The sequence below is a fragment of the Symphalangus syndactylus genome, chromosome 18, assembly GCF_028878055.3.
Source record: "Symphalangus syndactylus isolate Jambi chromosome 18, NHGRI_mSymSyn1-v2.1_pri, whole genome shotgun sequence".
NCBI lineage: Eukaryota > Metazoa > Chordata > Mammalia > Primates > Hylobatidae > Symphalangus > Symphalangus syndactylus.
This window is the reverse complement of record NC_072440.2, coordinates 44399442-44423877: the sequence shown is the minus strand read 5'-3', so window position 1 is coordinate 44423877 and position 24436 is coordinate 44399442. Positions and strand designations below refer to the sequence as shown.

The 24436-nt window shown below is 36.5% G+C and overlaps 1 protein-coding gene across 1 annotated transcript in view; it reads left to right on the top strand.

Annotated features, from left to right (window-relative positions):
- MTREX (Mtr4 exosome RNA helicase) overlaps nucleotides 1-24436 on the top strand; it is a 119405-nt gene that overhangs the window by 59093 nt on the left and 35876 nt on the right. Inside the window, exons 16-19 of the mRNA XM_055253160.2 lie at nucleotides 1344-1494; nucleotides 13156-13328; nucleotides 14005-14073; nucleotides 22825-22953. Coding sequence (XP_055109135.1) covers nucleotides 1344-1494; nucleotides 13156-13328; nucleotides 14005-14073; nucleotides 22825-22953 — 522 coding nt within the window. The remainder of the gene's footprint in view (nucleotides 1-1343; nucleotides 1495-13155; nucleotides 13329-14004; nucleotides 14074-22824; nucleotides 22954-24436) is intronic.

The following is a 24436-nucleotide window of genomic DNA, read 5'->3' as shown; positions in this document are numbered from 1 at the left end:
GTACGTGGCTCTTGAGTTTTCAGGAACTAAGAAATATCCTTACTTGAGACGCACATGAGAAGTCTCCCCTTTTTCTGCATAAAATCGTGTCTGCATACATTTAAAACTCTGGATTTCATAAGGTTGTCCTGTGGACTTCAATTTAAGAACCCGAGTACTCTAAGAGTATTTGTGTATTTTGCTATGCCATTTAGAAATATGTGGCCTACATAGTGATACTGCACTTCTAAATGTTTCTACATGTATCCTCCAAGAATTTGGTCATTCTCTTATTTAAATAACTACACAACCATTTTCATACTTCTGAAGCATTTTTATTAAAAAATACTTCTGAAGGCCTGGGCGCGGTGGCTCATGCCTGTAATCCCAGCATTTTGGGAGGCCAAGGTGGGCGGAGAGGTCAGGAGATCGAGACTATCCTGGCTAACACACTGAAATCCCGTCTCTACTAAAAATACAAAAAATTAGCTAGGCCTGGTAGCACACTCCTATAGTCCCAGCTACTTGGGAGGCTGAGGCAGGAGAATTGCTTGAACCCGGGAGGCAGAGGTTACAGTGAGCTGAGATCATGCCATTGCACTCCAGCCTGGGCTACACAGCGAGACCCCATCTAAAAAATAAAAAATAAAAAAAAATAAACTTCCAAAGAGACACTGCTGAAAGAGAAGTTTATGTGTGAAGGAACTATTTTGGATATAAACCTTGTGAGTTTAGGTTGCATTATTCTATAATAAAATTCTACAGTATAACTTATTTTACTGTCTAGTCATTAGTCTAGCTCTTGAGTAACAGCCGCAGTTAGGAAGACAAAAAGGAATTAAAGTGTAGATAAAGAATAGTCTGCCTATAATCCCATCATTTTGGGAGGCTGAGGTTGGAGGATTGAGCCAACCCAGGAGTTCAAGACCAGTCTGGGTAATACAGTGAGATCTCTATCTCTACAAAATAATAAAAAATTAGCCGGGGATGGTGGCACATGCTTGTAATCACGGCTACTTGGGAGGCTTGAGACTGGAGGGTTGCTCGAGCCCAAGATTTCAAGGTCGCAGTGAGCAGCCTCGCAGTGGGGGACCACAAAGAGCAATCCTGTCATATGCTTAGAGGGCAGAGAGCTACACATTTGGCAAACAGTATTTTAAATACTTTCACACTGATTTTTTTTTCTCTTCACTTTCCCAAAGACCAATGGTTTTATTTTGTATTGGTCAACTAAAGGATAGAACTAATACATTTCTTTAGTATTTCTTAATGTAGACTATGTTATTAAGCACTATAGTAGGTTAAAGGTACTTGTGTAAATTTATTTGGAAAACTACAAAATTGACATTTTTTTTCTCTCTTAGGGCTCCGCTGATCCTCTAAATAGTGCTTTCCATTTGACCTACAACATGGTTTTGAACTTACTACGTGTAGAAGAAATTAATCCTGAGTACATGTTGGAAAAATCCTTCTACCAGTTTCAGCATTATAGAGCAATTCCAGGAGTAGTAGAGAGTAAGTATAAAATACCATAACAGAGCTTAGTGTTGCTAGGAGACTAACTAGCAAAATGTCTGCATTATTGGCTGCTTTGGCTTTTTTTTTTGTAAGGTAAATTTTGGTTCATACGTAATGGACTGCACAACTGTAGTCTGGTCATTGTAACTGAACAGAACATTTCAAAATGAAGGAAAGAAAACGCTGGCAGGAAACTTTTCTATAGTTGGCTCAAATTTAGTATAATTCTTGTCTTGTGCATATATCTCATATAATTCATGGTCCTGAATAATGAAATAACACAAAGCCTAGTATATTAAAACTTGACCTGTAAGAAGCACATGCGGCCGGGCACAGTGGCTCATGCCTGTAATCCTAGCACTTTGGGAGGCCGAGGCGGGTGGATCACGAGGTCAAGAGATTGAGACCATCCTGGCGAACATGGTGAAACCCCGTCTCTACTAAAAATACAAAAAATGAGCTGGGCATGGTGGTGGGCTTCTGTAGTCCCAGCTACTTGGGAGGCTGAGGCAGGAGAATCGCTTGAACACGGGAGGTGGAGGTTGCAGTAAGCCAAGATTACACCACTGCACTCCAGCCTGGTGACAAAGGGAGACTCTGACTCAAAAAAAAAAAAAAAAAAAAAAAGAAGCACATGCGTATTAGCCTTGTCCTTTCACCATTTCTCATTATGAAAGAGTGCCCTGGCATAAGCCTGTGAATGTTTAGGGAAATATAATGCTTTAACTTGGATTAGAGTTTAGCTTTTTGGAATCTTCAGTTCTTAATATTAAGGTAATGCTTACTAAAGCACAAAAAGTAAATGTCCTATGGTAATTATGTTCAAGTGGAATTGTACATTGATTCTTACCTTAGAGGGTAGTGTGACTGATGGTCATAAGAGCTGATTAAAAGCTAAAATGGAGGCAATGATTTAAAGTACTGGTTTTCACTTGAATGTGAAAAAAAATAAACCACTGGTTTGGATAAATCTTATAAAAATATTCTGCATAGTCATCGTAAAAAGGAAAAAATGTAATAAAAGATAGAGGAAAGTTAAAATCATTTGTAATCTCACACAGAAATAGCTACCCAACCACTGTTAACACTTCGGAGTTTTTCTATTTTGTTTCATGAATAAGTTTGCTTTTTAAAGGCAAAATTAGATGTGGAGTTTTTGTAATAATGATACTTATACTGGTAATGATAATGCTTATAATTAATATCATTTGTTAAATATTTACCTTATGCCTAGCCTTTTATTAAATGCTTTGTATTTGGTAGCTCATTGATTCTGGCTTTTAAAGTTTTAATTTCGGCTAGGTGCGGTGGCTCACACCTGTAATCCTAGCACTTTGTGAGGCCCAGGTGGGCAGATAACTTAAGGTCAGGAGTTCGAGGCCAGCCTGGCCAGCATGATGAAACCCCATCTCTATTAAATATACAAAAACATTAGCCGGGCATGGTGGTGGGCACCTGTAATGCCAGCTACTTGGGAGGCTGAGGCAGGAGAATTGCTTGAACCCGGGAGCAGAGGTTGCAGTGAGCCGAGATTGTACCACTGCACTTCAGCCTGGGCGACAGAGCGAGACTCCATCTCAAAAAAAAAAAAAAAAAAAAAAGTTTTAATTTCATGAAATCATGATTTTTAATGACTGAATAATGTTTCAATTTTATAACTGTATCATGATTTATTTAACAAGACAAATTGGAGATTCCTTTCTATCATGAGTATATAGGACAATTCCACTCTTATTTTACTTTATTTTAGATGGGGTCTTGTTCTGTCGCCTAGGCTGGAGTGCAGTGGTACGAACACAACTCAGTGCAGCCTCAGTTTACCAGGCTCAATTGATCCTTCCAGCTCAGCTGAACTATAGGCATGTGCCACCATGCCTGGCTAATTTTTGTATTTTCTGTAGATACAGGGTTTCACCATTAATAAAGTGATGAGAATAAATGTAGTAATCTAATTGAAAAAAAAAATCAGAGATGACAGTTTCTTAAAATGTGAGCTGGATGATCTCAACACTCACCTTTAGTAAATTTCCATAAGCAGATTTTTGAATATTTCTTTAAAAACCTTATAACATGACAAATGTATAATTTCAAATCATATTACATTTTATTAATTTCTTGTAAAAGTTATTAATAATGCCCCTCGTTTGGCGGATACACTATGGTCTTAGCAAAGAGATAGAAAAGTATGATTCTAGTCTCAGAGAAGTGTATTTTTAAAAGAGCTATAAATCCCCTTCTCCCACCAAAAATTGTATTTATAATAAATTTTATTGTATTGTATTGAAAATAAAATTAATAATAAAGATGAACAAGGTTTAAATACACTTTGGATTTGAGTGTGAATTAAGGAGGTGTTAAAATCAGATTAGTACTTAGTATTAATTTTACCTTATATCATGGAAATTTCAGATGCTGTCATTGAAACAGGTGTAAGATTACAAGCTAGTTTAATACTTAAAAAAGGAAATTAAAGTATTCCTCCTAAGCAGTTAGCACAGTCATGCATGAGTAGGATAATTATACATACATGCACAGCTAGCAGTTGGACTGCTTTGGAGACTGAATAACCAAGTAAAACAGAAATGTATATTGGTGCACCTACGTTTATTTTGTTTCTTTTTCTTTTTACATTGTGATAAGCAGTAAATTACTTCTTAAAAGCATCCCTGGTACAGTGGAGGATAGAGGGAAAACTCCCAAGTATTATCCCATTTTTTTAAAGCCTGTTTTCTGACTTCTGGCTGGACCCAGAGATTGTTCAGTATGACTTAGAGCAGGATTCTACTACTCACTTGAATTTAAACATTCCACCATTTCTCTGAGAAATTAAAAAGAAAACCTTTTACCTGAGGAATGGGAGCCCCTTTCAATTTTCAGGCCGAGAAAGTAATTTGAAATATAACCGACGTCAAGTCTCAAGTCTCCTGCCCTTGGTACTAAATAATTACCTTTTGAAGCCACTGTATAGCCAGTCACTAACCCGTGTTATTTCTGTTTACCAATGAGAATTCCTGACAGCTTTTGTAATCTAGCCCCTCTTCTAATTCATCTCTTTTTTTTCTTTCTTCTTCTTTTTTTTTTTTTTTTTTTGAGACGGAGTTTCATTCCTGTTGCCCAGGCAATGGCACGATCTCGGCTCACCGCAACCTCCACCTCCCAGGTTCAAGTGATTCTCCTGCCTCAGCCTCCAAAGTAGCTGGGATTACAGGCATGCACCACCACGCCCAGCTAATTTTGTATTTTTAGTAGAGACGGGGTTTCTGCATGTTGGTCAGGCTGGTCTCGAACTCCCAACCTCAGGTGATCCACCCGCCTCGGCCTCCCAAAGTGCTGGGATTATAGGCGTGAGCCACTGTGCCTGGCCCTGATTATCCCTTTTTCTTTAGAAATTTGAGCCCCTCTTTTGTCTCTAGAGCACTTCCCGAACTTAGAAGTGTATCTCTGGCTGCAGTCCTCAGCCTTGGCGCATGTAAACTGTTAATTTTGCCTCGGTTTCTTCCATTTAGGTAGACATTTCCATCTCATGTCCTCTGTCTTCACAGTCCCCAGCTTTTGTGTTTTGTTTTTTCAATGTGGTTCTGACTTACCTTTTAAAAGGATTGTGAGTAACATGATCTTTGCTCACTGGCATTGCTTCTGTATACTTGTATCTACTTGGAATTGAATTATCCCTGCATTTCTCTACCTCTGGTTTTAAAGGGGCAGGCTCTGTTTTTCTAACTACCTGAAACCAGTAAGTAAAAATACTGTCAAAAGTATAACATACTTTTTAATGGAAGGGGTAGGAATTTGAGTGATGAAAGAGGAATAAGGGAATTGAAACACCTCTAGTATAGTTTGCAGAGCTGAGTGTTAATGATCAAACAGACCATGTAGTGTGAGAGAATACATCCTGAATGGAGTTCATTCCTATTTTCACTCATTACTTGCAGGAGTATACTTCTTTTGTTGCAGATACTACTAGAGCCTTTTCAAGGCACTGGTATTATTTTTACCACCTTAAAGATACCAAAATTAAAATGTGGGCTATTGTCTTTGGAAGTGTAGAATTGGTAGAATGTTTTATTCATTGTAACAGATGGCTCACATATATGAGATGTTTTTCGTTTTGATTTATCTAATCAACAGTACATTTTTCAGTGAACCATAAGAGTAGAGGTCCTTGGATTTTACTCTACCCTTACTGAAAAGAAAAATACATACTTAGTCTTTTTATTTAGTTTCATTAAAATGCCAGTGGTAATAGGAAGAGCTATACAGTTAGATGAGGGCTTGGATCAAGGCTACCTGAGCCTTAGTTTGTTTATGAAGTTGGGATAATATACAGTGCATCCAAGTTATAAGAATTAAATGAGATAATCTATGTTAAATGCTCAGTAAGTGCTTGTTGCAAAAACTGATAGTATTGCCATAGAGCAGTAAAGCAATCTATGCTTTTACTTTGTAAAATTTGCTTAGTTCTGAGCATGGCAGTTCATTTTCCAGTCACTCCCAGGTTTATCTGTTGTATACACTATTATATACTATATTATATACTGTTTTTGCAACTACCATCTCTGATCTTCCTCGAGAGGAAGAAATTGGTTGCAAGCTGTCTTAAGAGTTTATGGGCATATTTTACATGCTATCTTCTGAAATTCTGAGGCTTTCCTATGGCAATGACCCATGGGGTCTTCTCAATTGCACTGCAGTTAAACTAGCTTCTTATACTAAAGTTCCTCAACTGTCTGATTGGGGTGGAAGAGGTACTATCCTTAAATTAAGTTAATTTGCTTCATAGTGGCAGTCTCACAAGCAAGTTGCCTCATTAATTTATGTCTTCGTTTTCTAATTTGTTACATGTATATTATCAATTTTGAAAGATATAAAACCAGTTTTTTTTAACATGAGAAAAGATTAGAGAAACTGATTTTTGTTTGTTTAATATGGAGAAAAAAGACTGTACCTAAAGTTAATAATTTTCTGGAGTGGTATGTAGCTGTAGTTAGAGTCCTGGATACAAAATAAATGTGACTTCTTAAAATATCTTTCAAACTTTTGACTCATTAGTTAAATAGTCTGAGCACTGAAGTAATTTGGAGTGATATAAAAAAAAAATCTTCCTGGATGCTTCCCTGTTACCCCCATAGATATTTCCTTATATCATTTTCTTAAATTCCTCTGGTCTGTGCTGCCTTTTAGTGCTCCCCTGATTCCTACAAATAGAATGTTATATGTAACTCTGGGCGGGGCAGCAGGATCATCATTTCAGTATACAGTCTTCATTTTCATATAACTCTTAATGACTTTAGTCTGTCAAATATTCTTTTATAGGGTTTAATTTTTTTTTCGTGATAATGTTTACTGCCATAATGCATGTTGTTATGGATGGTATTGTAGTCTTTAATGACTGAAATACAGCTCCTGTAAGCAGTGATGCAGTTCGTTTAAAAATAACCAGGATGATGCAGTATGCCCAAGGTAGTACAAAAGACTAGAACTTAGAGCTCTAGGAACAGTCTGTGAAAAGGTTGATGATAAATAAACATAATAACAATACAGTAGCAATATCTTTTCTGTTTACCATGAGCTATACTGTTAGCTAAGTATATTCTGTGTCTTTTGTCAGTCCCTAGGAAAGCTTTGTGGGGATATGTGCACTATTGTTATCCTCATTTTGCAAATTAAGAAACTGAAGCACACTGGTTACATAGAGCAGTTCGATACAGATCAGTGGAGTAGAATTGTGAGTCCAGGAGTAAACCTGTACATCTGTTGTCAACTGATTTTTCAACAAGTAGTGCTGAAACAAAAGGATTGCAACATGCATAATAAAGTCGCACCCTTACCTCATGCCATATACAAAAAGTAACTAAAAATAGATAAAGTTCTCAATATAAGTGCTAAAAATTTAAAACTCTTAGGAAAAAACATAGGTGTGAATTTACATAATTCTGGATTTGGCAGTGATTTCTTATCTGTGACACCAAAAACATGAACAACAGAAGAAAAAAAGAAATTGGATTTTACCAAAATTTAAAACTGTGGTGTGTGTGTGTGTATTTGTCTATGGTTTTTGGCTTATAATTTTTATACCCTTTGTTGTATATAGTCTTGTTAAAACGTTGGGGCACTTTAGGCCTTAGAAATAGACCTTAGAAATTAGATTTTTTTTTTTAACCTAGTTTTGTTTTTTATTTATTTATTTTAAGGCAGGATTGTTTCTTTTTCTTTTTCTTTTTTTTTTTTTTTTTTTGGTCTTTTTGTCTTAGATCTGTTCATAATACATTTTTTTGACTTATTTTGTCTTATTATAGGTCATAAGGCCACCATTTTAAAGGGGATTCTGTCTTATGTCTTGGAGGAAGAAATGTTGTATAGAGAGACCCAAAAATTTTAAATAAATGGGCTTTCTTGGATTTTTTACTCCATTAGTATTAGATTATGTATTTTTTGTTTAATTATATATAGTTGTGAATTATGTCCATCTAATTAAAAGTCACTATAAAATGTCCAGGGAGGACAGGATTTGGGGAACTTTTGGACAGCTAAATATGAAGAGACTTATAGGAAGGAAACAAAAATTTATTTGTTGAGGAAGATGGTGCACTCCATCTCTGTGGGGACAAAAGCTCTTGTGTTTGGGACCTTTTTAGACTTTGTCTTATATATTTTTTTATCTATTTTTAAAAATATTTTTGTAGGGGTGGGGGGAGGGGGGAGGCACAGCATTAGGAGATATACCTAATGCTAAATGACGAGTTAATGGGTGCAGCAAAACAACATGGCACATGGATACATATGTAACAAACCTGCACATTGTGCACATGTACCCTAAAACCTAAAGTATAATAATAAAAAAAAGAAAAAAAAATATTTTTGTGATAAACTGATAATGTGTTTTTTCGAGTTTTGTGAGCTACTTATACACACAAAAATAATCAGACCTAAAGAGGAAGTTGTAAAAATTTCAATTTGTTAAATTTTTTGGAGGCCCTAACTGGTGACTAGTGTCTAAACTTGTGACTTGTGACTAGTGTCTAAAATTTTGGAGGCCTTAACTTGTGACTAGTGGGGATAGGGGTGGGGGCAGTCTTGGGGACTGAACTCTCAACCTGTGAGACCCGATGCTGTCTCCAGGTGGATAATGTCAAAATTAAATTAGAGGACACCCAGCTGGCATCCACTGCTTGGTGTGTAGGGAAGAAAAACCCTCACACATGGAGTCACAGAAGGCTTCTTCTGTGTTAGTTACCGTTACGTGACATAAAAAATACAAAAAATGCCAGACATGGTGGCTCACGCCTGTAATCCCAGAACTTTGGGAGACTGAGGTGAGTGGATCACTTGAGGCCAGGAGTTCGAGACCAGCCTGGCCAACATGGCGAAACCCCATCTCTACTAAAAATACAAAATTTAGCTGCACGTGGTGGCACACACCTGTAATTCCAGTTATTTGGAAGGCTGAGGCAGGGAATCGCATGAACCCAGGAGGCAGAGGTTGCAGTGAGCCGAGATTGTGCCACTGAACTCTAACCTGGGCAACAGAGCAAGACTGTCTCAAAAAACATTTAAAAAATACATATATATATATATATATATATTAAAAACACTTTTTTTTTTTTTTTTTTTGGAGGCAGGGTCTCTGTTGCCCAGACTGGAGTGCACTGGCAAAATCATAGCTCACTGTAGCCTCAACCTCCTGGGCTCAAGGAATCCTCCAACCTCAGCCTCCCAAGTAGCTAGGACTACAGGTGTGTACCATCACACCAACCTAATTTTTTATTTTTGTAGAGATGGAATCTCACTGTCTCTCCCAGGCTGATCTTGAACTCCTGAGCTGAAGGTATCCTCCTCCTGCCTCAGCCTCTCAAGAGTGTTGGGATTATGGGTGTGAGCCACTGCGCCTAGCCGAAAAAACACTTGTGTTTCTTAAAACACAGTACCTCAAAAGAACAACTTTTGTTTCCTTCTTTACCTGATAGAATGGTCCTAAGACCAGGGCTACCACTACAAATGCTAAAAAGAAATAATTCCTAAACAGAAAACTGCAACTATATATTTAACCCTTTTATCAAAATTCCTAAGAGCCATGTAGGATGAATTGTACCTTCATCCCATCTGACAAAATAGACTGAAAATCAATACAACTATTTGCCTAATTATCGGGGAACCTGCCCTGATATTCATGTAGGTTCTTTTCTATTTTCCTTAAGCGTCGGCCAGCTTGAGAAGTAAAGGGACGGAGTACAAAAGAGAGAAATTTTAAAGCCAGGCGTCCAGGGGAGACATCACATGTCGATAGGTTCCGTGATGCCCCACAAGCCGCAAAACCCAGCAAGTTTTTATTAGGGAGTTTCAAAAGGGGAAGGAGTGTGCAAATAGGTGTGGGTCACAGACATCAGGTACTTTACAAGGTAGTAGAATATCACAAGGCAAGTGGAGGCAGGGCGAGATCACAGGACCACAGTACCCAGGTGAAATTAAAGTTGCTAATGAAGTTTCAGGCACCATTGTCATTGATAACATCTTATCAGGAGACAGAGTTTTGAGATCAGCCGATCTGACCAAAATTTATTAGGTGGGAATTTTCTCTTCCTAATAAGCCTGGGAGCGCTATGGGAGATTGGGGTCTATTTCACCCTGGCAGTCTCGACCATGAGAGACGGCTACGCCCAGGGTGGCCAGTTCAGAGACCCACCTCCAGGTGCGCATTCTCTTTCTCAGGAATGTTCCATGCCGAGAAAAAGAATTCAGCAATATTTCTCCCATTTGCTTTTGAAAGAAGAGAAATATGGTTCTGTTCCGCCCGGCTCACTGGCAGTCAGAGTTTAAGGTTATCTCCCCTATTCCCTGAACAATTGCTGTTATCCTGTTCTTTTTTCAAGGTGCCCACATTTCATATTGCCCAAACACACATGCTGTACAATTTGTGCAGTTAATGCAATTATTACAGGGTCCTGAGGCGATATACATCCTCCTCAGCTGACAGGATTAAGAGATTAAAGTAAAGACAGGCATAGGAAATCACAAGGGTATTGATTGGGGAAGTGGTAAGTGTCCATGAAATCTTTACAATTTATGTTTAGAGATTGCAGTGAAGACAGGTATAAGAAATTACAAAAGTATTAATTTGGGGAACTAATAAACGTCCATGAAATCTTCACAATCTACGTTCTTCTGCCATGGCTTCAGCCGGTCCCTCCGTTTGGGGTCCCTGACTTCCCGCAACATCTCTCCCTTTCTTTTTATATAAATGTGCCATGGCGATGAAGGCTTGTTCATTCTCTCGATTTTGATGCAGGATTCTTTGACTGGTCCGGCACACTAAAAACAAGCCGATTAAACAGAGAAACATAATACCAAAATTTATTACAGTGGAGCCCCCAACAGACTTAATCCAAGTTGTGGGGTTTAATCCATAAAGATTTTCTGCCACCTGATCTAACGCCTCAGCTCCAGGCACAATGGATAAGTGAGCTTGAGAGGCTTCAAAAATGTGTTGCTTTAATTTAGTTATGTCCAATGATAAATTATCTTCCCTACCTAGAAGATGTCCTTTGACCATTTCCCATGAATGATCAGTCTCGTTACAGGAACACGGGGTGATGCAGAAATCCGAAGTATTCCAGTCACACTGCATTTGCTTGTGATGTTCGAGACTCACTACCCGATTCCCTGAGCCAAATAACAGACTGTCTTAAATCATTGATTTGCCAATTTTTGATTGATGCCTTGTTGAGAATTCCACATTTGGGTGGAATTTGCTTGCCAATCATTAACAGAATGAGCCGTTTGAATGGATTGGTGTAATGCCATTCCGTCAGTGGTGGCCATTGCAGTGACTGTAATTAGGCCCATGATATTAGCGATTAAAGTGGAAACAAATCTCTTAGATCTTTTTAGAATTCGCTGTAGCGCTTCATTTGGAAACAAATCTCTTAGATCTTTTTAGAATTCGCTGTAGCGCTTCATTAATTAAATGGCACTAGTTCTATACCTGTATAACTTTATCACATCTAAATATACAATGTGGAGGAGATAGTGCTAGGCTACTCTTGCTGCCTAAAATCTAGACCAACATTGTGGCCAATTCTAATGTCCCTTCCATAGATTTTTTTAAAAAAGAAGGAAGGGTATTTAAAAACTATAGATTTTATAGGTCAGGTGTGGTGGCTCGCGCCTGTAATTCTAGCACTGTGGGAGGCCAAGGCAGGTGGATCACTTGAGGTCAGGAGTTCAAGACCAGCCTGGCCAACATGGTGAAACCCCCGTCCCTACTAAAAATACAAGAATTAGCTGGGCATGGTGTGGCACGCCTGTAATCTCAGCTATTCAGGAGGCTGAGGCAGGAGAATCACTTAAACCTGTGAGGCAGAGGTTACAGTGAGCCAAGACTGTCTCAAAAAAAACAAGCAAAAGGCCGGGTTTGGTGGCTCACGTCTGTAATCCCAGCACTTTGGGAGGCCAAGGCGGGCAGATCACGAGGTCAGGAGATCAAGACCATCCTGGCTAACACGGTGAAACTCGTCTCTACTAAAAATACAAAAATTAGCTGGGCATGGTGGCAGGTGTCTGTAGTCCCAGCTACTCGGGAGGCTGAGGCAGGAGAATGGCGTGAACCCAGGAGGCAGACCTTGCAGTGAGCCGAGATCACGCCACTGCACTCCAGCCTGGGCGACAGAGCGAGACTCTGTCTCTAAAAAAAAAAGAAAAAAAAAAGGCTATGGATTTTAAAAATGGAGTTACACATTTTAAAAATCCACTATTAGTTAATACCTCTAAAGAAGCTCCAAACAATTATATCCTAGTTCAATTATACCAAATGCCTAAAAATATAAAACTGTATATTTGCCAAGATGACTCCTACTTTTAAAACCAGGCAAGATCAAATAAAAGCCTGCAAACCTGCATGGCCTCACCCTAAGAGATATATTCATATCATTTAATGGTAGACTGATCTAATTAATGACTAAATACAAGTCTAATAATATGCCAATATCTTTGAAATTATATATCCTGTTAATATGAGATCCATATTAACAAAAAACCAGGGTGTGGCCTGTGATTTATTGGTTGGTTTTTGTCCATGGTTCCTGGGTTATAACTACCATAGCCTTTATTAGTCTTTTGTTATAATGTTGGGTCAGAAGCGGGTCCCAGAAGATAGATTCTCTCTCTGACCTTCTGCTGCCTTCCTTTCACCTGCTGCTTTTTCTCCCCAAGGCAGGAATCATCTCCAGTTTTTCTGTTTTGGAGACTGACCTAAAAAAATTCTCTGACCTACCTTGTCTGATTTTAGGTCACAAGGCACTCATTTCAAAAGAGATCCTGCGTCATACCTTGGAGGAAGAAATGCTATACGGAAAGGCGCAAAAACAAAAATCGTAATGGGCAGATCTTGCTGGGTTTTCCCACTCAGTCTGTTAGTAATAGATTGTAACCGACCACATTTCTTCGCAGTTGTCAGTCATGTCTATCCAATAAAGCCTCCACAAAAGGCACAAGAGGACAGGGTTTGGGGAGCTTTTGGATAGCTAAACACATAGAGACTTACAGGAAGGTAAACAAAAACCGCAACTACATTTGCAAAAACCTAATAGAAAAAATCCAATGTCTTGGGTATAACTTAAATAAGATGTGTAACTTTTTAATTTTGTACATGTGTTCTATTTACAGAGGTAAAGAATTCAGAAGAACAGTATAATAAAATAGTAATTCCCAATGAAGAAAGTGTGGTTATCTATTATAAGATTAGACAGCAGCTTGCCAAATTGGGTAAAGAAATTGAAGAATATATTCACAAACCAAAATACTGCTTACCTTTTCTACAACCAGGTCGTTTGGTAAAGGTATGTCATTGTTTCTTCATAAAATATTTGAATAATTCAATATTTAAACATATTTTTGTTAAAGATTCTAATTTTTTATCCTGATAAAATGCTTCCTGCTACAATAGTTGATCTATATTAATCATATTATTTTACCTGTTTCACATGGCACTAACTTAGGGGCTTATGCAAAGGCCTTTTAATCACCACTGGTTTTTGTTTTGGGGACTATAAATTGCAGTGGATAGTTTTGGAATTAACATATAAAATATTTCTGGTTATGAAATGCCAACTATAACTATTCATATAACTATATTCATATAACTATTCATATAACTATATTCATATAACTATTCATATAACTATATGAAAAATAAGGCAATTTTAAGTTCTGGATGAATTCATTAGATATAAAAGATTTATATCCTTGGAACATTCTGTCATTTTCAGCATTCATTTGCCAACTGAGAGATTCCTGTTATTGCTGTTCTAGGGGCAATTTCTAAAATGAAATTTGGCATTGATTTTTTTCCTGCAGGGTTAATACCTTGTTTCTTAAATTTAGCAATGCTCTTTCAAAGATATTTTATCAGAAAATTCAGAAAGCTTTATTAGTCTACAATGTAGGTGTGAAAGGCTGAAATTGCCTTGTAGATATACATTTGATTCTTGCTTACTTGCTTTTCTTTCTTTTCAGGTAAAGAATGAAGGAGATGACTTTGGTTGGGGAGTAGTGGTGAATTTCTCAAAAAAGTCAAATGTTAAGGTAAACTGTTATCTTTATATTAGAATTGTATATCAATTTTTAGTGCAATGTTTTTTGAGGCTTAGGAAATCGGTCTAAGAAGAAATAGTATTACCTGAAGAGAAGCAGTAATAAATTCTGCCATGAGGAATTAAGTTTTGGAATACACTCAGCTAATTTTTGTATTTTTAGTAGAGATGGGGTTTCACCATGTTGGCCAAGCTGGTCTTGAACTCCTAACCTCAGGTGATCCACCTGCCTCGGCCTCCCAAAGTGCTGGGATTACAGGTGCGAGCCACCGCGCCAAGCCACTCCTTTGTATTTTCTGTGTATCACCTCAACCATGAGAAAACTATTAAATGGTGGTGGTGCTTTCCTTCCACTCCGCAAATCTCCCTGACAGACACACACACACACGCACACACACACACTCAGAGAGACACATGCATTGTTTTCATGTAGCTATGATCTTTCTTGCAGGAGATGAGGTTAACTGGACAGAGTAGTCTTTATTTAAGCCTCTCTGACAGCTATTAAATTCTCTTTTTATGTGGAGTTGGAAGTGTGACATTGAGTGCTAAATACAGTGGTTTCATGGACATTTATGTAACCCAAGATGGAAAAGCTAGCACGCCTTTGCCAGTTTACTCATTCCATAACTTGTCTATATGAGAATTTTGCTAGGGCAGAATATTTTTACCTGTTCTGAAGTGCTATAGATTCCTTTCACTGTAGGTTTTACATTTTTTGTTTCTTTTTTTTTCTTTTTCTTTTGAGACAGAGTCTCGCTCTGTCGCCCAGGCTGGAGTGCAGTGGCGCCATCTGGGCTCACTGCAAGCTCCGCCTCCCAGGTTCATGCCATTCTCCTGCCTCAGCCTCCTGAGTAGCTGGGACTGTAGGTGCCCACCACCAAGCCCGGCTAATTTTTTTTTTTTTTTTTGTATTTTTAGTAGAGACAGGGTTTCACCGTGTTAGGCAGGATGGTCTCAAACTCCTTACCTTGTGATCCGCCCGCCTCAGCCTCCTAAAGTCATGGGATTACAGGCGTGAGCCACCACGCCCAGCCTGTTTCTTTTTTTAAACAGTTCTATGGAGATGATATTCACACACTGTACAATTTTCCCAGTTAGGCTATATGACTCAGTGACATTTAGTATATTTGCAGATATCTGCAACCATCGATCACCACAGTCAATTGTAGAACATTTTCATCATGTCAAAAAGAAACCTATGTCATTCACCTGTCCTTCCATATCCCCCAGAAATAGAGAAAATTTCCTTCTGTTCCTGGTGTGTTGAGTGTTTTTCTCGTGAAAGATAAATATTTTGTCAAATATTTCTTATGTGCCTATTGAGGTGATCATGTGGTTTTTGCTTTTTATTCTATTTTGTATTCTGATATGATATATTACATAAACTGGTTTTCAGATGTTAACATGACTGGATTTCTGAGATAAATCCCAGTTTGTCATGATAGATTATTCTCTTTATGTATCGGGATTCAGTTGGTAGTATGTTTTTGAGGATTTTTATGCCAGTATTCATAGGAAATACTGAGGATTTTTAATGCCAGTATTCATAGGAAATGTTGGTTTATTGTTTTCTTGGTGACATCTTTGTTTGGGTTTGGTATTAGGGTAATGCAGGCCTCATAGAATGAGTTAGGAAGTGTTCCCCTTTTCTTCCATTTTTTGGAAGAGTTTTTGAAAAACATATTAAATATTTTTTCCCCAATATCTTCATGACATTCAAAATTTTTTAAATATTTGGTAGAACTTGGCAATGAGGCCACTTCGGCCTATGCTCTTCTTTATGGGTAGTTTACTAAGAGATTACTAAGTCAATCTCTACTTGGTATGGCATGTTCTTCAGATTGTCTGTAATTTATTGATAATACAGTTATTCATAGTATTATTTTATAATCCCTTTTATTTTTGTATGGTCATTAGTAGTCTCTTTCATATCTGACCCAGTAGTTTAAATCTTTCTTCTGGGTGACGTTTGTCAATTTTGTTAATCTTCTCAATGAGCTTTTGGTTTTACTAATTTTTTCCCTCTATTTTTCTGTCTCTATTTCATTAGGTTATGCCCCATCTTTTTAATTTCCTTTCTTCTTGCTATAGGTTTAGTTTACTATTCTTTTTTCAATGTGTTAAGGTAGAAGATTAGGTTATTAACTTGAGATACCTCTTCTTTTTAAATAGAGCTTTTACAATTATAAATTTCCCTCTACAGATGCTTTAGCTGTATTCCATAAATTTTAGTATATTTTATCATTTTCATTAATCTCAAAATATTTTCTAATTTCCCTTTAGATTTCTTCTTTAACCCATTGGTTATTTAGGAGAGTGTTAATGTTCACATATTTGTTAATTTCCCAAATTTTTGTCTTTATTATTTCTAATTTTGTTTTGTCAAGAATGTACTTGGAATTCTTTCAGTAGTTTTGAATTGTTCTAAGTTTGTTTAATGGCCTGACATGGTCTGTCCTGCAGAATGTTCTATGTGCAGTTGAGAAAAATGTGTATTCTGCTGCTTTAAGGTGGGATGTGTTATAGATGTCCTTTAGGTCTAATTGGTTTAGAACTTTAGGTCTTAAGACTTCTTTGCAGACCGTTCTGTCTGGTTGGTCTATCTATTATTGAAAGTGGAGTATTGAAGTCTCGTAACTATTATTGTTGTCTTATCTATTTTTCCCTTCATTTCTATCAGTTTTTGCTTCATGTGTTTTCAAGCTCTGTTAAAATGTATTTTGTTTTCTATCAGCATAGCTATTTGAGCTTTCTTTTGATTATTCTTAGCATAATATTTTTCCCATTTTTAAATTTTCAGTCATTTATATCAGTAAATTTAAAGTGTGTGTGCTGTACACAGCATACACAGCAGTTGGATTTTGTTTTTTTAATCCAATCTGAAAATCTATTCCTTTTTTGGATTGCTTAATCTGTTCACATTGAGTTTCATTACTGATATAGTTGGATTTGCAGCTGCCATTTTAATTTTTGTTTTTTGTGTCTCGTGTCTTTGTTTTCTCTTTTTTTTTTTTTACTGCTTTCTTTTGCATCATGTGAATTTTTTCTAATGTGGCATTTTAATTTTTTAAAGATTTCATATACATACACGTGTATGTATGTGTGTGTACATGTATATATATGTGTATCTATATAGCGAGAGAGAGAGAGATTTTCTTAGTGTTTGCTGGGGCTTTCCATACACATATTATTAGAATAAGCTTTAGGTTTACATTGACTGAATTCCAGTGTGGATAGAGGTGTTATTTCTGTATAGCTCTATTCCATTTTCTCTCTTTTTATGGTTATACATACTACATCTATAAATGTTACAAATCCAGCAATACATTATTATGATTGATATTTTATGTACTTTTTGAAAATTTTTTATTTATGGTTTTTCTTGTTTTTTTGTTTTTTGAGATGAAGTCTCACTCTGTCGCCCAGGCAGGCTGGAGTGCAGTGGCACAATCTCAGCTCAGGGCAACATCCGCCTCCCAGGTTCAAGTGATTCTCCCGCCTCAGCCTCCCAAGTAGCTGGGATTACAGGCATGTGCCACCACACCCAGCTAATTTTTTGTATTTTTAGTAGAGACGGTGTTTCACCATGTTGGCGAGACTGATCTCAACCTCCTAACCTCAGGTAATCCAGCTGCCTCGGCCTCCCAAAGTGCTGGGATCATAGGCATGAGCCACCATGCCCGGCCACTTTTTATTACTTTTAAAGCTTATAGAAGAAAGGAAAGCAAGTGTGTATATATAGCTTTTGTTATATTAACGTTCTTATTTATCATTTTTGGTTCTATTTGTTCCTGTGGATTCATGTTATTACCTGGAGTTACTGCCTTAACCTTAAACAGTTTTGCTCCCATCTACCTCCATTATGCTGTTACTGCCAAGATACTACATTTTGGTATGTTACAGGCTCAATAATACAATGTATACATATTGTTTTATACAACTGCTTTTTAAATCATTGAAGAGAAAAAGACATTTATTTCTATCTTATAATTATATAATTACCTTTACCAGTGTTATTTATTTTATTATGTAGTTTCAATTAAATGTCTAGTATTACTTGATTTTAGCCTGCAGAATTTCTTTTTGTGTTTCTTGTAAGGTGGATCTGCCAGAAACAGATTTTCTCAGTTTTTAGTCTGTCTGAGAATGTCTTTATTTTGCCTTCATTTTTGAAAGGTAACTTTGCTGGATATAGGATTATTGGTTAACAGTTGTTTGTTTTTTTCTTTGAATATGTCAACTCATTGCTTTCTGGCCTCCATTGTTTCTGCTGAGAAGTTTTTGCTGTTAGTCTTGTTGAAGTTCCCTTGTAAGAGATTAATCTTTTTTTCTCTTGCTGCTTGAAGATTTTCTCTTTTTGGTTTGGCTTTCCGCATTTTTATTGTGATAAATATATCTGCATAGAAAGTGACCGAACTTCTTTGCCTTTATCCTACTTGGACTTTATTTAATTTTCTGGCATGTAGATGAATTTTTTTTTTCAGTAAATTTTGAGAAGTTTTCAGCCATTATTTCTGTTTTTGTTTTGTCATTTTTAGACACAGGGTCTCACTCTGTCACCTAGGTTAGAGTGTAGTGGTGCAATCATGGCTCACTGCAGCCTCAAACTCCTGAGCTCAAGCAATCCTTCCACCTCAGCCTCCTGAGTAGCTGGGACTACAGGTGTGCACCACCATGCCTGGCTAACTTTAAACAATTTTTGTAGAGACCAGGTCTCGTTATATTGCCCAGGCTGGTTTCAAACTTCTAGGCTCAAGCAATCCTCCCGCCTTGGTCTCTCAAAGTGCTGGGATTACAGTTGTGAACCACTGTGCCCAGGCCATTATTTCTTTGAATATTTTTCTACTCCTTTTTCTAAACCTCTCCCCTGGAACTTCATTATGGGTATGTTGCACTTGATGGTGTCCTATATTTCTCTGAGGCTTGGTTCATTTTTGTTTGTTTGTCCTTGCTCTGTTCTTTGGATTGCATAATCTCCATCAATAGTCTATCTTCAGATTCACTGTTGATATTATCTGCCAGTTCAGATCTACTGTTGGGCCCCTCTAGTAATTTTCCTCACTTCGGTAAATAGACTTTTAAACTCTAAAATTTGCTTTTGGTTTCTTTTTGTACTTTCTATTTCTTCATCGATATGTTCTTTTTGATACAACATTGTTATTGTACCTTTTACTTCATTAATTGTGATTTCCCTTGATTCTTTGAATATATTTATAGTGGCAACTTTTAAGTCTGTTTAGCCTAACATCTGGTCACTATTATAGGCAGATTCTGTTGCCTACTTTTTTCCCTGTTCTATGACTCATAACTTTCCTGTTTCTTTGCATGTCTCTTCTTTGATAATATATTGTAGTAATTCTAGGTATTCCCCTCCCTGCCTCCACCTCTTGCAGGCCACTGTTGTTATTTCCTTGTTTATTTGTTTAGTGTCAGGCTGGATTATTTGATTGAAGTCTCTGTCCTGTCTACCTTTTACCCCCTACAGTGTGTAGCCTTTTAGTTTGTTTCTGGGGTAGAGTTGGGAGTCACAGCCTTGGTTATGCCCACAGTCACCCTGAGATGACAGTGGTTTGGACAGGGGTCTCTATGACTTTACCTTTCTCTGGGCATACCCAACTGTTAAGCTCTATTAGCAGGAGGGCTCCTCCCACTATCATTTTTAAAACCAGGTTCTCTTCTGCAAACTATCTGCTGTACAATTTAGCCTATATCTCCAATGAATACAGATCTACCAATTGCATTTCACCACAACCTCTGCTGTTTCTGAAAGTTATCTTAGTCTTGAATTTCCTCAGGCCCTGTTACAAATAAAATCTGGTCCTTTGGAAAGATATTAAGAGTTGTCTGTTTTAAGGCGTATTTCTTCACCCAGGCAAAATCTCTGAGTCAAAATTCTAAAGCTGGGGGTGGGAACAATGCACACTTTTCTCTGAGTAACATCGCTGCTTTAGAAGCCGGGGGATAGGTGGAGGGTTGGGGTGTAACCTCAGGTGTTTTCATCTTGCCTCTCCCAACATGGACCCATTGCCTTGTAAACCAGGGGAAGGGCTGTTGGGGCGCTTTTTCTCAGCAGCACCACACCAAGATAAGAGCCTCTAGCCAACCAGTAGAGGCTAGGTGAACGAAGGGGAGCCTCTGCCTTTCAGCCTTACTTGCAGAGGACTTAGCAGCAGCAACAGGTAGGTGGGAGGAGGATGGGAAATGTTGACATCCTGCACCTCCTAAAAGCCCTCTCCAAGCAAGAGCTGCAGGGATACTGAGCCCTTCTGTATTTTTGGCTTCACCAGTCTGGAGTTTCTGTTTTAGTGAAGTGGGAAGAGTGAGGGAGGGAGTGATCTCTGTTCAGATATCAAAGACTTTACTGAATTTTAGATTTTTTTTTGGACTAGATCTTTCTTTATTTGATATATTCTCTTAGGACTGTTTCCAGAAACTTTAAATGATTGGTTTTTCATAATTTTCTCCAGTTGCTGGGGAGCAGGCTTGTGGATCACACTGTCATGCTCTGGTAGTCAGTCTAAGGTTCAGGAGAGAAAAATTATAGCTAACATAGTTACAAGTATGCATACACACACAGAAGACATATTTTTTAAAAATTACTTGCCTCTTTTGATCCTAAATTAATTCATGTGACTGTCTAACTATAAAGGTAGAATCAGTTGTTGAGAGTTCTTTTAGGCAAAGATAGAATGAGGACTAGAGAGGAACACATTCATTTTTTTCTGTTTCTATTGATGGTGAAACTAATTTTTCCATTGCACTACCTGAATTTGTTCACTAAAAATGTGAAGTACATTTTTATTAATTTTGGTATCTAGGTCAGAATACAAATCCACAGATTTTGTGGCCAGTAGAGCTTGCCAGAGGCAGAGGGGAGTATACAAACCGTAGAAGAAAACTGTTAGAAGCATTTTAAATAAATGAAAATGTAATTGTAATTGTCAATGTTATTTTAAATTGCTTGTTTTCTTTGCATTCTACAAGCCTGGGATTACCAAATTATGTTTTAATTAGGTAATTTCAGTTTATAGCAAGACATTAGCCACACTTTAAAAGTAATAAAGAGAAGCTAGGAAAAAGAAGTTCAGTTATACTGTTGGGAAGTAAAAATTAGGACTTATAAACAAAAATCTAAATTAAGATGATAGAACACTTAACTAGTTTTTTTATCTGAAAGTGGACATTGATCCATCTTTACAGAGTGCAAAACTAGAGTAAGTTAGCTGAGAAAAAATTTATTATCTTAGGAAATACTTTTAACAGCAAATTTTCATTTAATGTTACAATTTAGAAGGCTTCCTATTGTTTCCATAGTAACACTTAAGAATATTTCCGTAATGCTATAAGTTGGTTTTAGTAGCTCTGCAAAAATAGATGATTATGTATGATATACTTGAGTTATAATAGTCACTTTTGTAATTGTTGTATCTTACAGAGAATATTAAATTTATTAATCTACAAAATTGGAACCAAATCCAACAACAGAGTTATCTAGAAACATTAAAGATTGCTCATATGCCTGTGGGGTTTTTTGTCCAGATGCTCACATCTTCCTAACACTTTGGAGCTAATTCATCTATCAAATTGTGTTATGCATCTTATTCAGAGGGTTTTTTTCCTCCTCTGTAAAACTAATATGATAATCATTGAGTCTTCTTATAATCATTGACTCCTTAGGAAGACTTGATAGTTGATCATAGCTATTTGTTTGGCTCATTGTTTGTAAAACTCATTTCATAATGACTGAACATAATCTTTGCAGATAAAAAAAATCTAATCAAAATACTATCTTCATCTTTGCTTTGTGTTTAAACTAAGGAATGTTTTGCAACTTACTTTAAAATAACCACATTTTGAACTAATGTATGCTGAGAAAAAGTTTTTATTTCGTATTGGAAAAATAGAGTGTATGCTTTCTTTGAGGAAATTTGAACTCAATGATTTAAAATAATTGTGATTTCTTTTTTCTTCAGCATTTGGAAATATGTTTTATTCTTGTTAAACAATTGGTAGTTTATTGCAGAAATAGATTGTAGAAATGGATTCATTGTCATTTATTGACAGATTTTCATTTTTTTAGTAGGAACTGTCCTGGGTGGAGTCCACATAGTCAAGTCTTTGCTGTATAACTTTCCTTTTATGTATTTTATGCAAAATAGATTATTTAAATATTTTACTTAAAAGTGAGGAATTCTGTACTGAAAAAATATCTTCTGTTATTGCTTCAAAGATACTACTCAAACATACATTATCATAGTGCAGAAGTTGTGGTGAGATCTTAGTAGTTGTTAGATATTCAGAATTATAGTTTTATTACAGAATATTAAAGACTAAAAGACAATAAAAATTGGAACCACATTATAGAAATGCTAGCATAATAAGCAATAAAATAATCTATTCTCAATCTATCTTTTATGTTATTTAGAGTGATTTGAAGATGCAAATTAATTTTCTGACACTGAAAATTTTAGTTTCTTAACATTAGAAACATTCTGTGACACACTTGACAGTGCTTGTACTATTAAATTAGAATTTATAAAGTTATTTCTGTGTTTTCTCATCCAGTGGAACATGTCGAATCCAGAGAGACAGTTTTCATTTCATAAAATAAATATGTATTACACAGTTTGTGTCAGTCATAATGCTAAATGCTGAGAAAATAGTTCCTATACAGATGGAACTTAAAATTTATGGGCCAGTTTCTTAAGAATGAATGAACATCTTCTGTTTTGTTTTTTAGCCTAACTCTGGTGAACTGGATCCTTTGTATGTAGTAGAAGTACTTCTGCGCTGTAGCAAAGAGAGCTTGAAAAATTCAGCTACAGAAGCTGCAAAACCAGCTAAACCTGATGAGAAAGGAGAGATGCAGGTTTGTACATAACTTTCTGTCTTCAGATTTCAGATATTCTGTAACTTATTTATAATCACCAAAGTTCTCCAATGTGATGGTAATGAACATACTATCATGATTTCTAAATTAGAAGTTTTCAAGGTATTTTAAGGTATATTAGTAAAGCTATCTAACATATCAGTAGGATAATTAATGAGATTTGTTCTTATTTTTCTTTTATCAAATTACAACAAGATAAATAGTGACAAAGTGAAAGAAAAAGTATTCAGTCATTGAAATTTTACATGAAGCTGGATTTTGCCAGGGCCATAAAGATGTTTCATTATCCTTGCTTGTGACTGAGTGATTTTACAGTTTGAATCCATTCATGCTGTTTATTTCCCATTCCCATGGAAATAGAGGCAGTCCTGATTTAGGATTTTTTGACTTTACAATAGTGCAAAAGCGATAATCATTTAGTATTATAGAACATTAATACATTAATGAGATATTTGACATTTATTACAAAACAGGCTTTGTGTTAAATGATTTTGCCCAAATGTAAGCCAATGTAAGTGTTCTTAGCACATTTAAGGTAAACTACACCAAGTTATGTTTGGTAGATTAGGTGTTCATGTATTAAATACATTTTTGACCTAACAATATTTTCAGCTTACAACTAGTTTATCAGAACATAACCCACTTTTAAGGAGGAGGCTCTATAATGACTGAAGCATTATTTTAACAATGAAAAATTTCTACCCAAGTTTCCTTAGTTAAAATCATTTAATTTACATGTGCTTCTAATTAATGTAAAACATGGCATATTGGATAGGTCTTTTACAAAATGTCATTGTAATGATATTTGTTATTATAAGCTTGGTTTGTAGAAAGTAAAATCTGCCACTGTAGTATCATAGACTGCTTCTTTGGATCAATAAATTATTACAGGTTTTGGAGTTGGCAGTATTTTTAAAAAGACAACTCACTGTAACATTTTTAAATGATGATTTAAATGTTTATTTATAATTCTGAATATTACCTAAACTTAGCTCTCCTTTTCTTAGTATTCTAATTTGTTCACCTCTAGAATTCCACCACCAAGTGAAACTTGTGTGATTTTTACCTTTTTCTAACATTTATTTTACTGACTGACTGCCTAACTATAAATAAGGCTAAAACTCCCACAGTTAGGCATATACTCATTGTCCCCAAAGGGCCTTTAGGAGTTGCAAGTTGGAATAGCAATGTGTGCCACACATCTCAACATTCTCCCTTTCTCATGGCAGACATTGATAGTAAGTCACACGCTCTCACACTGAAAGCTCAGATTCTTCCAAGAAAATTATATAGGCAGTCATGAAACCAAGGCAAACTGAGGGCCTTTCCTCTGCTCCTGTACCATTTTTTATTATGTTTATTTCAGTCTATGCTGCTAAGGAAATTGGCAAGGGATGGGGGGTTGTTAACATGAATTTTACAGATAGTCTGTGACTTTAAGGGGATGCAGCTTAATAAGGAA